Source organism: Maylandia zebra, linkage group LG11 (genome assembly GCF_041146795.1).
Source record: "Maylandia zebra isolate NMK-2024a linkage group LG11, Mzebra_GT3a, whole genome shotgun sequence".
Classification (NCBI taxonomy): domain Eukaryota; kingdom Metazoa; phylum Chordata; class Actinopteri; order Cichliformes; family Cichlidae; genus Maylandia; species Maylandia zebra.
The window spans coordinates 34,863,060-34,876,235 of NC_135177.1; the positions used below are offsets into that span (position 1 = coordinate 34,863,060).

At 40.5% G+C, this 13,176-nt stretch overlaps 2 protein-coding genes across 3 annotated transcripts in view; one reads left to right on the forward strand and one right to left on the reverse strand.

The window, feature by feature from the left end:
- The window catches only part of paqr6 (progestin and adipoQ receptor family member VI), a 32,729-nt gene extending 26,553 nt beyond the window's left edge, over positions 1–6,176 (forward strand). For both annotated transcript variants that reach the window (XM_004568571.6, XM_012923935.5), the window contains exons 7-8: positions 151–295; positions 2,549–6,176. In XM_004568571.6, coding sequence (XP_004568628.2) covers positions 151–295; positions 2,549–2,814 — 411 coding nt within the window. In that variant the 3' untranslated portion in view covers positions 2,815–6,176. The remainder of the gene's footprint in view (positions 1–150; positions 296–2,548) is intronic.
- A 2,682-nt stretch (positions 6,177–8,858) lies between these two features.
- ntrk1 (neurotrophic tyrosine kinase, receptor, type 1) overlaps positions 8,859–13,176 on the reverse strand; it is a 49,918-nt gene continuing 45,600 nt past the window's right edge. Inside the window, exon 17 of the mRNA XM_024804124.2 lies at positions 8,859–9,073. Within this exon, the coding sequence (XP_024659892.1) occupies positions 8,888–9,073 (186 nt within the window). The 3' untranslated portion in view covers positions 8,859–8,887. The remainder of the gene's footprint in view (positions 9,074–13,176) is intronic.

Genomic DNA, 13,176 nt, shown 5'->3' on the forward strand with positions numbered 1-13,176 from the left:
ATCAGTTAATTCCCCTAATCACTACACTATTCCTCATTAGTTTGTGCATTATGCAAGTCACTTTTCTGTCTGGGTCAGTAATGCTCCGACAATCAGTGTTAATCTGTGTTTAATCCAATAATAGAATCGGTTTTTTCCCCCTGTGTTTAGATTCTTCTGTGCTGCGGTGGAAGCTGCAGTCCAACCGGCGCCTTGTCCAATCACTGTTACCACCTCCTCTTCGCCTTCCTCACTTGTTTTCTGTTTACCGCCCACCTCCCGGAGAGACTGGCCCCGGGGTGCTTCGACTACTTCGGTACGTCCTTTGGTGGCGCTCAGTACAGCTTGGAACACACTTTCGAAACTTAATGCCAGTTAAAAGACGAAGAAAAATAACCAAATGAGTCTCATTCAAATTCAAGTGCACGTACAAAAGCTTTTGAAGTTTTAGAAGCCTCTGTTTTCATTGAGTTCGCTCCAAGATATGAATACATGTAAGTTTATGAACAATAGTTTGGGAAAGGCCTTTGGGAGGGTCAGCGTTATTCTCTAAGCACCGTGTTCTTTAGTTTGGTCTCCGTGTGGGACTGCAACGCTTACATTTGCCTTCTATTGTCTTTGCTTGTTTTTGAATGTTTTCCCTGCTGGTTGCTGCACAATTGCCGCTAAATAATGGCTCGATATCAAACAGGCTTTGGAATGATGGTGTGTAAACCTGCGCAAACCTTTCTTTGCTCGGTGGATTGTTTTGTTTTCTCTGGTGAGGTTTCACACAAGTGTCATTGTTTCAAACGCCTCTGAAGGCGGACAAAAAGCTGCTGCATTTGTTAATCTTTGAAAAGAAGAGATTTTTAAAGATTTGTTTATTAGGAAATGGTGCTTAGATATTTCTGTGAAGGTTCTCAGTCATCCAGGTCATCGTAGTCAAAGGAGCTTGCAAAGAAAAGCGTCTGGACTTCTTTAAGTTGCTTGAAGACGTTTCACCTCTCATCCGAGAAGCTTCTTCAGTTCTAAGGTCAAATGGTGGAGAGTCCCAGATATAAACCTAGTGGGAGTGACCCCCCACAGAGGGCCAATGTTCACATTTTGGACAGAGAGGACAGATGGTTTGAAAGAGGAGTGAAAGAAGCCATCTATGTCCACTGTGAGCGACCATCTTTGAACAGAGGCGGTGGTTTACGACACCAACTCTCTGCCATCTATAATCCAGTTTTGAGATCCCTTCCCAGACGCCTTAACGCCCACTCACATCCTGGGCCATCTGACCTCAGGCCCATGATAAGGTGGGGCCAGGTTTCACAATGAACACACCCGAAACTCTGGCTGATTGGGACCCACGCCCAGTTTCCCACCTTGGCTCAGGCGATTAGAGGATCATCAGGGGGTCCTTTTGTCCCTCTGTGGGGGGTCACTCCCACTAGGTTTATATCTGGGACTCTCCACCATTTGACCTTAGAACTGAAGAAGCTTCTCGGATGAGAGGTGAAACGTCTTCAAGCAACTTAAAGAAGTCCAGACGCTTCTCTTTGCAAGCTCCTTTGAGTGCTTAGATATTAAAAAAGGGTCTTTCCCAACTTTTCGAATACAAAAAAAAGAAATTCCAGTTATTCCAGTCCATCATTCCTTTGTTGAAAGAAATATTTCCTGTAGAGCTCCATCAGCTGAGGGTGGTGCTGAATTTACTGGTTATACACTTTTTTACTGGCAGTCTAAGAAGTTTTGTATCTCTCCTCAGCTTCATGGCACGGAAGTGTTTTAGGTACAAACTCTTAAATGTCTTAAATGATATATTCAGTGTTTTGTGTGTTAAGCGTCTCCAAAACATAAGCTCCTGATGATCCACACCATCTCCAACACTTGGAGCGTGCATCCCTTTAGGACTCAACGACGAGTGAAATAAAGTATCAAATATTTCAACAATGTTCACAGCAGAGTTATTTAAGGACTATTGAAAATTGCACATTGCCTCCCGGTCCTCAGAGGATAGCCTTATTCCTGCTTCTTCTTTTCTCTAATATGTGGAGTGTTATCATTCCCAGCTTAGGACAGTGTATCATACAGCTTTACGATGGCTTTGTTGACAGGACTGTAACCCTATGAATCACGAGATGGTTTAGTCAAAGGTTCAAACATCAAAGGAGCTTGCAAAGAAAAGTGTCTGGACTTCTTTAAGTTACTTGAAGACGTTTCACCTCTCATCTGAGAAGCTTCTTCAGTTCTAAGGTCAAATGGTGGAGAGTTTAAATCTGGGACTCTCCACCATTTGACCTTAGAACTGAAGAAGCTTCTCAAATGAGAGGTGAAACGTCTTCAAGTAACTTAAAGAATTCCAGACGCTTTTCTTTGCAAGCTCCTTTGAGTACGATGACCTGGATGACTGAGAACCTTCACAGACACAAAGCTTCAAACCACATCAAAAACCCAGTCTAAGCAAACGAGGATTACTTTAAACTGTGAATAATTCAAAGCTGCTCTGGATAGTAGCGACGCCATAGTTTTACTGTTGGACTCGCCCATTCAGTTCGGCGACTTGACTCGACTGTTTTTGTTTCATCTTTCCTTCCCAAAGGCCACAGCCACCAGCTCTTCCACGTCAGCGCTGTGGTGGGGTCCCACTTCCAGATGGAGGGTGTGATCGCAGACATGACATCGCGGAGGACGTGGCTCCTGAACCACGGAATGATGCCATCTTTTCTTGGGACCATCGGGGCACTCGCCATCAGCCTCGCCATCAACCTCGGAATAATCGGCATTTTCAGCGCCCCGCTGCTCTGGAAACCGTGCCGCAGCCCCAACCAGCCACACTCATCCACCTGCGGGTGCAAGGAGCAGTGAGGGCGGGGCGTTTTCCGCCTCATAAAAGCTGATTTGCTTTCCAAAGGAAAGGTTCAGCGGTTTGTCTGTCTCAGCAACTACAGTTGACAGTAGTGCTTGTTTAACACCTTTAGTTTCTCACTTTATATTCCATGTCCCGGCAGCGTTGCACGTCTGACGTGTTCGTGTGTTTATGCAGAAGCTGAGGACCCAGACACGGTTATCAAAGCCTTTTTCTGGTGTTAATGGAAGTGAGGCTGAAAACACATCTACCAATGATTGTTTGTTTTTATGCTTCTCATTGCTGACTTATATGAAAAAGGCTCTGGGTTGAAGGAAGCAAGCTGTGGTAACACGACACCTAAGTGCCTGTTTGCAGTGGATCACTACAAGCTTCAAACTGGAAACAATGTCACAATTTGCAGGGATTCTTTTTTTAATTAACAGCGTCAGAAACTGTTATTCAGTGATTATTGAAATATTCTCTGTAACTGGACACATTGGTCAGTGAAGTTGTCCTGTGCGTTAAAGCAGCATGGACAACACATGTTCACCTCTTCATAACGTGATGCAGACTGGATTGCCGGCTCTTATATATCTACCTATTGATTCCACTCTGACTGGCATTGATTTGCAGACCAGTGTGGTTCTCTTTCTGATTGCCTGCCTTTATTATGAACCCTACAATCTGCCACAGGTTACAGTGCTGCGGTGATTAAAAGACAGGTACCATTTTTATAACCATTTGGTGTTCCCATGGCAACACTATAGTGGCCTCATGCCCCCTGAAGGTCTTCAACAATTTTATGTTCTGAGCAAATGGCACCATTTTACCTTTCCATCACGTCTCATAAGATCCACTCTGAACTATCAGGTAAAGCGGGGAAAAGCACTTAAAATTACAAGCAAAAAATAAATACATAAATAAAACCAGTTTGTAATATTTCGAATCTGGAGAAATTTCCAGCATGTGTGGTTTATAATAACTACTGGTTGAATTAAGAGGAATGGAGGGAGGAGAGATGTATAGTTAGCTAGCCATAGCCTGGGATGATATTAATGTGGGAGCTTTGTGTTGTTGCAGTATCTGGTGGACTTTGCAAACTATTAACCTTTCCTATACTTTAGGTATCTTGTGACCATTTACCACTCTTCTATTTATAGAATATTTATTGCTTGTTGTAGCTGCATTAACGGAAAGGAAGACAGTTTATTTTTTGTTTTTGTATCAGATAGGTGAGCTAACAATAACACTGAAAAGAAGGCCCATCTTATCAAGTAGTTTTGACCATTATTGGGACTCTAAACTGCACTTTGCAGGACCATCTAGATTGGTTTTGTGTGAGCTTCGCAGTTTTGGAGATATCTGCTGAAAAGTTCTCTGCCTTGTCTTGATAAACTGACTTCATATTTGCCTCGTTGTGCTCAGAAATAACTCAGCTGTAATTGTCTCTTTCTAGAAATCACGCCCCTGCAAAACGTTTCACACAGGAACTATTTTCTTTCTGCTATTTTCTACATCTGGTGCTCGTTAACAGAGCTCAGCTGAGGGGTGAAGAGGTCGGTGTTTATACAGTATCACAAACGCACGCTTCCCATCATGGGTGTAGCTTGTAGCTGAAAGAAAGTAGTTCTTACTGTCCTGTAAAACTGGCCACGGCCGTTATTACTGACTAAAACGAGAAAAAAAGAACATTTATTTAACGTCATTTAAGCAATATTTAGTGATTGCAAAACTAAAAAGTCTCTCATTTTAGTCTTTAACAGTGAAATTTGTCACAGGTGTTTCAGTCTTTGGTGTTGATGTGTGTGAGTCAACAAAACCAACAAAAACCAAACTGAAAGCAGATCATCTCTGAAATCTAACTGAAACTGAAATGAAGTGAATTTAAAACTACAATTTCTCTATTTATTTGATTATGATTTGTAGAAAGAGACAGTGCTGCTCAGTTTTCAAAGTATATTTTTTGTGTAATTCAAGCACAAAGCGGCGAATGCCAGTTGGTTCCAGCAGATTTAAGAGAAGCTAATATCTCCAAAACTGGGCCTGACAAATGCAAATAAATTGTATTGCGGCCCCCTTTTTTTTTTTTTTTCTCTTTTGTTCCCAAATAATTTTCAGCCTTTTTTTGACAAAAGAGGGGGGGAAAAGAAATGAGCTGCAGCTGTTGTTATTGTTGTTGTTTTTTTGTTTTTTTTAAAAAGGCTATTTTGGATATTTCTCACTTGTGTAAAGAGAAATTTACTCCCAATAATGCACAAAAAAACTTGATAAGATCCATTAATCCAACAAGTCATTAATCAACATATAAGGTCGCATAATACTGTTATATAATACAGGATTGAAGCTGGGTCTTACGTTACTAAACCTCTCAGTTGTAGCACTGATGCTCGTCGTGCTTGTACTGTATTAAACCCATTGTTGAGCATTTTTATGGGACAGATTTACATCATCATTACTTCATCATCGCCGTTTACACACGCATCTTTTAACACTCGTGGTGGAGAAGTTGATCAGAGGGCAAATGTATGTGATATTATAGGACTGAGGTGTGTTACAGGTCCATGTCGGACGCTGAAGTAGAAATGTCGGCGGCGAGTGTGTAGAATCACAAAGCGCGCACACACATTTATATTAGAGCACTTGTTTTTAAGATGTGTTCGAGGTCAGTGTGCAGAGTATAAAGTCACATCTTCCTTTCCATGGCAGACACTGCCATCGGTGTTCCTTTGTTTTATCTCCTCCCCTGCCAGGCGTGGATCAATTTTATTTTCTCTACAGGCGTCATCTTACAGCATTCCTCTGTTTGAGCCTCTTGATTCTTGGAATTGCATCATTACCGACTTAATGCGATTCTACTAGACTTGTCTGGAAGCCTTTACTTCTGAGCTGGTGTTTGTCTGGGGGGAATTTTCGTGTCATCTTACTCATTCGCAGCCGTTTACTGTTTGCAGACGTGCCAGAGTTCTAAAACTCAGTCATGCTCACGTCATCGTTGTTTTTTTGTTTTTTTTCAATCTGCACTTATTTGACCAACGTATCAATGATTTCTCCAGACCAGATCACGGTTACCCTCAGGGCGATAACAGCCGGAAAAGTGAGCACTTGTGGCATTTTTCTAAACACTTTATGGATGGATGTTGAGTGATGAGAAGCGCAAAGACAAGAGTAGGAGGAACCATTGAATTTTAAAAAAGAGGGGCAAAGTTATTGGTGCCTTTTTTTTTTTTTTAATGTTTTATACAAGTTTTTCTTTTGATACAAAACACAAACTACTCTTGAAATGTATAAATCCTTATTTGTTCTTTGCCGTGTGTAATTTGTAATTTGCTGCTTTGTTCTACTAGATTTGTGTAATAAATGAAACCTTTTATAAATGGAATTATTGTATGGAGTGATATCAAAAAGCAAACTTTCTTTTCTTTTTTTTTTTTTCTTTTTTTCAGTAATCTGATTTCACTTAATGTAACAGTGGAAACTGTACACAAAAGGACTTCCCACATTACCCAGTAATCTGTTAAATATATGCAACTGGTCACTGTGTCTTTATTCACAATTTGTCTTTTCTCGATGAATGACTGCAGATCCTCACTTCAACGTTTGTTGGAATCAGAGCAGTGTGCCTGACTGGCCAGCAGAGGGCAGAACAGTACAGCAAACACATCCTGTTAAGTTTGAGGTGCTCGTCGCTGCTGAGCAGCCTTTATCTGTAAAGAAATGAACCGCAGGCTCAGAGGGAACATTTGTCTGCAGGAAAAACCAGCTGCTGGACGAGAAAATCTGCAGACTTCAAAATGTATTTTGAGTGTTGTTGTTGGAGTCTCAAACCCCCTCACAGAGGTGATGCGTTTGCTTTTAAAAGCCTTGAATTGAGGGTCAATAATAATAAGACCTTTTAAATGTGGGGATGTGAAATAGTTGTGCGTAGCCATTTGTAAGTGTGAATATTTTTAATCTGCAGATTATCTCACATTACTTCTTCTCAGGTTGTGCAGGTTTCTTCTGCTTTGGTTTGATTCACTAAATCATTTCTCTTCCTGTTCTCTAATCTCTCGCTGCAGGATGGACGGTAAAGCACGTTGAGTGGTTTATTATTAGCAGTAGACCAAAATGAATCGGCACCACCATTATCATGAAGAAATAATTACCATAAGAAATCAATATCCTGTATACATGCATTATATGACTAGGTGGAAGATTGAAAAGGAAAGTATCCTGCTGCAAAGCTCTAATAGGACTTCCATTTTAAAAATGGCCTCATTTCCAGCTTTTATTATACTCATATTCCACATCCAACCAAGGTGGAGCCTCGAGTGCTTATTAAAAAGGTTCATTCTGAAACCACAAATGGAGTCCTTAAGGATAACAGGGACAAGTACTACAGAGTGTACTAATCCTATCTCCCCAGAATCTGCTTGTAAGACACTACAAGAAACAATGAGCCAGACACAGGTCCAAGTGTTTTTCATCCCCCTCCCGGTACGCCAGAGGAGGTCGAGAGAAAGAAGGGGATGATAGCATTACTCACAATCCATTACCACTCCCCGGAGGCGCTCTGCATACGAAGTGATGGAGCGAGGGAGGGTGGTGGTGGTGATGAAGGAAGGGGGCAAGGCAGAGAGATGAAGAGAAAGAGAGAGTTGGGTTTTGGAGGGTGTTTGTTTGCTGGAGGGCCCGCGGTAAAGCAATATGAAACTTGATTATTCCTTTTCAATAACCGTCTGCTGAGCATCCCGTGGAGACGTCGCAGGTTGCTGATTAGTTCGTCAAAATAATAGAAGGCTCTTGAATAGCCTTGTTAAGATGTCTAACTTTAAGTACAGACAGGAGTCCAAATCATTGTTCAGTCTGAAGCATACGATAATGATGGATTGACTGATGCAGAGGGATGTTCCTGCGAACACTGCAGCCTCGTTTTTTTAATCAAGTTTGTTTATTTTTAAGGGCAGACAATATACAAAGTGCTGGAGTAACAATACATGAAGATATATATATATATATATATTTTGTTTTAGACATTAATACAGAGTATATACACTCAGTATGTACACTTAAAGGCATCGCAGGGGTTTACACACCCGGTCTTTCACCCTCTCAATGCCCCATTTGGTGGAATGACAAATGTTACGGTGGTGGGTTCACCTCCAGTTTCACTTTCAGTGCCATCTGTCCTTCTCCTCCTGGAGTCTCGCTTTAACCCATCTGTTACCTCTCGGGGTGTCACCTCCCCACCAGCTTGCCCCCTTACCAAATTTCACTGCAGCACTTTGATTCTGAAGGTCGTTACAGTAGCATGTTAAACATGGCTGATCTGTCCAAAATCCGCTCCTGAGCGAGTCCCAATAGCGGCCGCAGGCTGAAAAGTCGCTCTTTGGAAGTTCATATTTGACAGTAATTAAATGTAAACACAGTCGTTGATATACCAGGAAACGTTTTCACTGCTAACGTCTGACATCTTGTTCTTCTTTTTTTTTCTGAAAAATATTCATATGATACACTCAATCTGACACGTGAGAAACAAAGTTTGGCTGTGACTATCTTATATACATCAATGAAAGCTTTTTTTTCTTTGTTTTCTTAATAACCCTCTATATCAAAACTTATCCAAAATCAGTGACGGTACTATACAAATGACTATCTGCTGTACTAAGATCTGTAAAACGAGTTTTTGCTTTCTAAACCAACACAAGCACGTCAGCTAAAAGTCATTTAAAATGTGTCGCAGCTCAGCTGATGAAGGGACTCCAGACACCATGTGGCAGTAGATTCCCAGCAAGAGCCTATGCAGTTATTTTAGTTCTTATCCATGCACGCTCCTCCATCAGACTGATCCCACCTCAGATAAACATTAAACACTTTGGTAAACATGTGACAGGTTTCCAGAGAAGGACGGGGCAGTAACCAGTTAAGGGGTCAAAGTCGAGCTAGAATGAGGCAAAACTGCAGCCAAAAAGGTCAAAGCAGATGTTACTGCCCACGAAGCATCACAGCTGGAAAAGCAGAATGCAGTTGAACTTAAATGAGTAACAGACTAAAGTTTTATATCTCAAATCAAAAATCCAACCTCCCCAGCCTGGTTGGCCCTCGGCCCCTCTAGCCCAGGATATCCAGGTAAACCGGGGGGTTCTTGACCAGGGCCAGCAGACGGCTGTGGATGTCCTTCATGACCATCCTCTGCTGGGGCTCTCTCTGCCAGCAGCCCTGCATCAGCAAGTAGACCTCCTTCGGGCAGGTGCGTGGCCTCTCCAGTTCCCGTCCCTGTGTGATGCATTCAATGGCCTGTGGAACAGGAGGGAAAAATACATTTTTTAATGGCCAGAATAAAAGACGCATTCTTAATCTGTTCTCAGGGCTTCTGTTCACATCGTCTTATTAATGGGCTTTCTAATGGAGTTAGAGCCTACCAGTCCTTTATATCTGAGTCTGATCTAAAAGTTTCACATCAAAAATGAGCAAAACCTTTTTCTTCAGTCATTAATGTTGAGCAGGAAGCAAAGTCTGCAAATGAGAGAAGTTTGACTGCTATAAAGCCTGAAAGTTTTTTAAATACATGCTTACTGCTGTAAAAAGGATCACCTTTTTAAAAATGAACCAAAATGCAACTTAAAATGTAAAGTTTGTTAAATTTATTTCACACACTGAGTACAAGAAACCAGCTTCTGTATGTGAAGGTTCTGTGTTGCATTCACCCATCCAACACAAAGCACAACAATGTGATTGGTCCATTTGTTGTTGTCAGAAGAACAACACAGTGACGTCGCAGCATCATCATCTTTTAGCACCAGTAATTCACTCAGTGAGGGCAGTTTTCTTGTAAATCAGCACCGTGGATCCACTGGCTGCATCGACTCGCTTCCAGCATTGAACATGAAACAAGAAAGCTAACAAAAGCAGCCTGATCAGACATTACAGATCCCATTCAGAAGAAACGTGGGGTTAGAGAATTAATGAATAACATGCTATTAGAATAGTGAGGTGGGCAGGTGGTGGATGTTTGCAAAAGTCTACAGCTGTAAAGCAGGAGGGAGAAGTTGTTTACAGCAAAGTTTAGTTGTTGTTTCTTGTTTATTAGTTTCTATTTAAAAAGAAACAAGCGGTGATGACATGTACTGAGAAGTTTTTTTATACACATAAAAAATTAACCTGTCAACATTGTGAGGAGGGCAGAAGCTATAATATCTTTTTATATTTATCTGTCCAACGCTGATGCAGCTCTGGTCTTGGTTTTTATTTGTTAAACCAAGAAAATCTTTCTCTGACAGTCAGGGCTTCACCTGAATACAGCTGAGGATAACAATTATCTGTATGGTGCTAAAAGCACTAAAAACATTTTAAACTCTAGCACTAAGTGTCCTTGGTACTCCCTCCAAACCTCGAGCATGCAAGCACACATTTAGTCTCTAAATGAAATGTTTATGCTGCTCGGTTTATTGCCCAGGATGACAAAGCATCGTTCCTGGAAAGACACGCTGTTTGTTTTTTTAAGTTTAGTACTTCAAAGATGCAAGGCCCTTCTGTAGAATTACTCCGTACTAATAAAAGTTGACCAGTGAGGGTCGTCAGGAATCTCTATGTTTGAAGTTATTATCTTTGTAAGGAGCTGTTAACAATATTAAACATGGCTGTTCATTGCCAGAGTCAAGTTAAATCCTATTTTCAGACCTTTATTTGGTCAGAATGTGAAAATAAGTTCGGATGTAAAACAAACAGAATGCAGCTTTAAATCAATGAAAGCTTATATTTAATTGAAGATTAACTCGTATCAACTGCATCACCTCATAGTAAGCTTTTGTGAGCTGAGGAGATCAGTTTCTGTATTTCTGAAAGTTAAATGTGTTTGCTCTCTGTAGGATTTGAGCTGAAAGGAAAGCAGCCTTAAAGGATCCGTCTTGGTGTTTTAAACTTGCATTTGTGGGTGATGTGAAAAACTGTGTTCACCCACAAAGGTTTTCAGATATTTGCCATCTGAAGGTCATTTATTCAGCCTCATCACTTGCAGAGACTTCTCTGGATTCTCTGATGCTTTAATAATAACAAAAGACAGAGGCATGTCATTGTTAGGCTGTGAAACTATTTTTCCACACACGTCATTTACACAGCACTGAAACTCCAACTGATGGAGAAAAGGAAAGATTCTCCTCTGTGAGATGTATCCTTGCATTTTATTTTTTTAAACACGTTACTGTCATCAGATTTAAATATTTAAATATGAGCACTGAATGCTTTGTAATATATAGAGTCGGGGGTTAGATGCTTTGGTAGTCAGTGATAATAACTGGAAAATAAATAAAGTAAAAATACCACAAAGTAGAAACTTACATTTGAATATAGTGAAAGGACCATAAAGAAAAAGACTATTATTCAGTATTACAGCATGGATGTGTACCTGCATGCTGCAGTTGGTAAAACTATTTTTAATAACTGTATACACTGCCTGAAAAATACAACAGCTGATAGACTGATGTTTATAAAAGTTAGTAATAGCAAAAACATTCAAACAAAAAAACCTTTGAAGAGTGAGATAAATGTAAACCTTATAAAGCAAACCTTAAAAGAGCATGCAATAGATTCATTCACGGAGACTTTCTGAACCACCAAATATCTATGTGCTGCACCAAGGACAATATGTTTTAATAAACAGCACAATAACCTCACTATCTACAGATTCACAAATATGTGTCAATTAGCCGTGACCTCGCAGTCAAATGAGAGCCACCGAAATATGAACAACCTCCAGCTCCGACACTAATCGCTGCAATGACTGATTCAGTTCACACGCTCTTGTTGCTTAGTGGATACATCACTGTCGAGGATAAGAGAGAGGATTTCACTGTGCTCTGCGACTCTCTTCTTCATTGTTAACCTCGGCCTGATCCGGTGATCACAAGAGGCCTGTCGCTGCTCAGCCACTTTGCACCAAAATGGCCTATCAATCAGAACGCAGACTCATGCTGTCCGCCGCCGTCACAGCCTGTCACGTCAGTATTTTGGGATGATTTATTTCCACCACTGACTTATTAGGCAACATGATAATTTTACCTGTCCTTCATTGGACGAGACGGATTAGGTTAACGAGGTTACGGCTCATTAGCCAGGGGCAAAAATGAAAGCCAATGAGATTAGAATTGAGTGCAAAGGAAAAGTGATCTACCCTTCTCTTGAAAGGAGAGAGGGCTACAGCCTGTAATAGCATCACTGTGGTCACAATGGAGTCCCACTTCTTGGTGCTTGAGCTGAAAAGGCTAGACTGGACCGCCCTTAATTACTATGAATTTATTGATTAGTTTAAGAGCACCGGGTAAAGTATCTGAGACTGTAGTGAAAATGTTTTGTTTTGCAAGTTTAAATTATGTGAAGGCACCAAAACATTTCAGGCTGCTATTTACAGAAGTATTTGCATTAGCGCATGTTCAAGAATGAAGTTACTTCAAGCTGACTTCATTTATTAAAAGAACAAAAGACTCAACAAATTATTTACAAACTCCACACAACAGTGAGAAAAGTTCTTTCTTATGCTCTGATTAAACTTTATATAAACATTGTCTGCCTTTTTTACATCTGCAAGTACGAACCACGACGCAAACTACAATTAGCTTGACTAGCTTGTTACCTTGTTGTTAGCTCGTTGACTAGCTTACCTCGTTTGCTTGTTAAAAAAAAGTGTAACAAAGGAAAAGTAGGCTGTCAAGTTGTGCATAAGTGAAATCTTTTTAAAGATTTCAGTTAACTATTTTTCTGTATCCTACTTAATGTTGCTTGCTAGTATATGCTATTAGCAGCACAGTCAGAATTTAAATTAAACATGTTTTCCACAACATGCCAACCACCACTCATGCAGTTTGTTTTAATTGTTTTGACATTATCTTAAGTTGCATCAAAATAAATAGTTGAAATCAAGAAATGTAAGCACAGTGTTGAACTCGAGGCTAAAAAAGTGAAATACTAAAGCCTGAACATGCAGCAAGGAAGCACTCTGCAGAAATCTGGACCTAGCAACTCTTTCTGGGCAAAGCTACATACATTTACACAAACCACATAAAAAGGATATCCAGTTTATGTCCAGCAGTCGTGCATAGTTCATAATCCTTAAAAATAAAGAAATCAGTGAATCCTTGAGGGGTAATAACTGCAGTGAGTGATTTTTCTTTGCTACAAAAACTTTCACATATCATTTTTGGAAACATTTTTAACATTTGGTAAAATTGCTCATTTGAAATCCAACGGAAAATTAGAATGGAGGAGTGATATGATGTGCATGTCTGCATATAAAACATAACGTTCAGAAAAAACCACTGTGAACTGGACGAGACTGCCCAGCATTCATAGCTGTAACTACCGGTAGCTCTAAGGTTACCAAAGTCTGGACCTCAGTAATTAAAAGT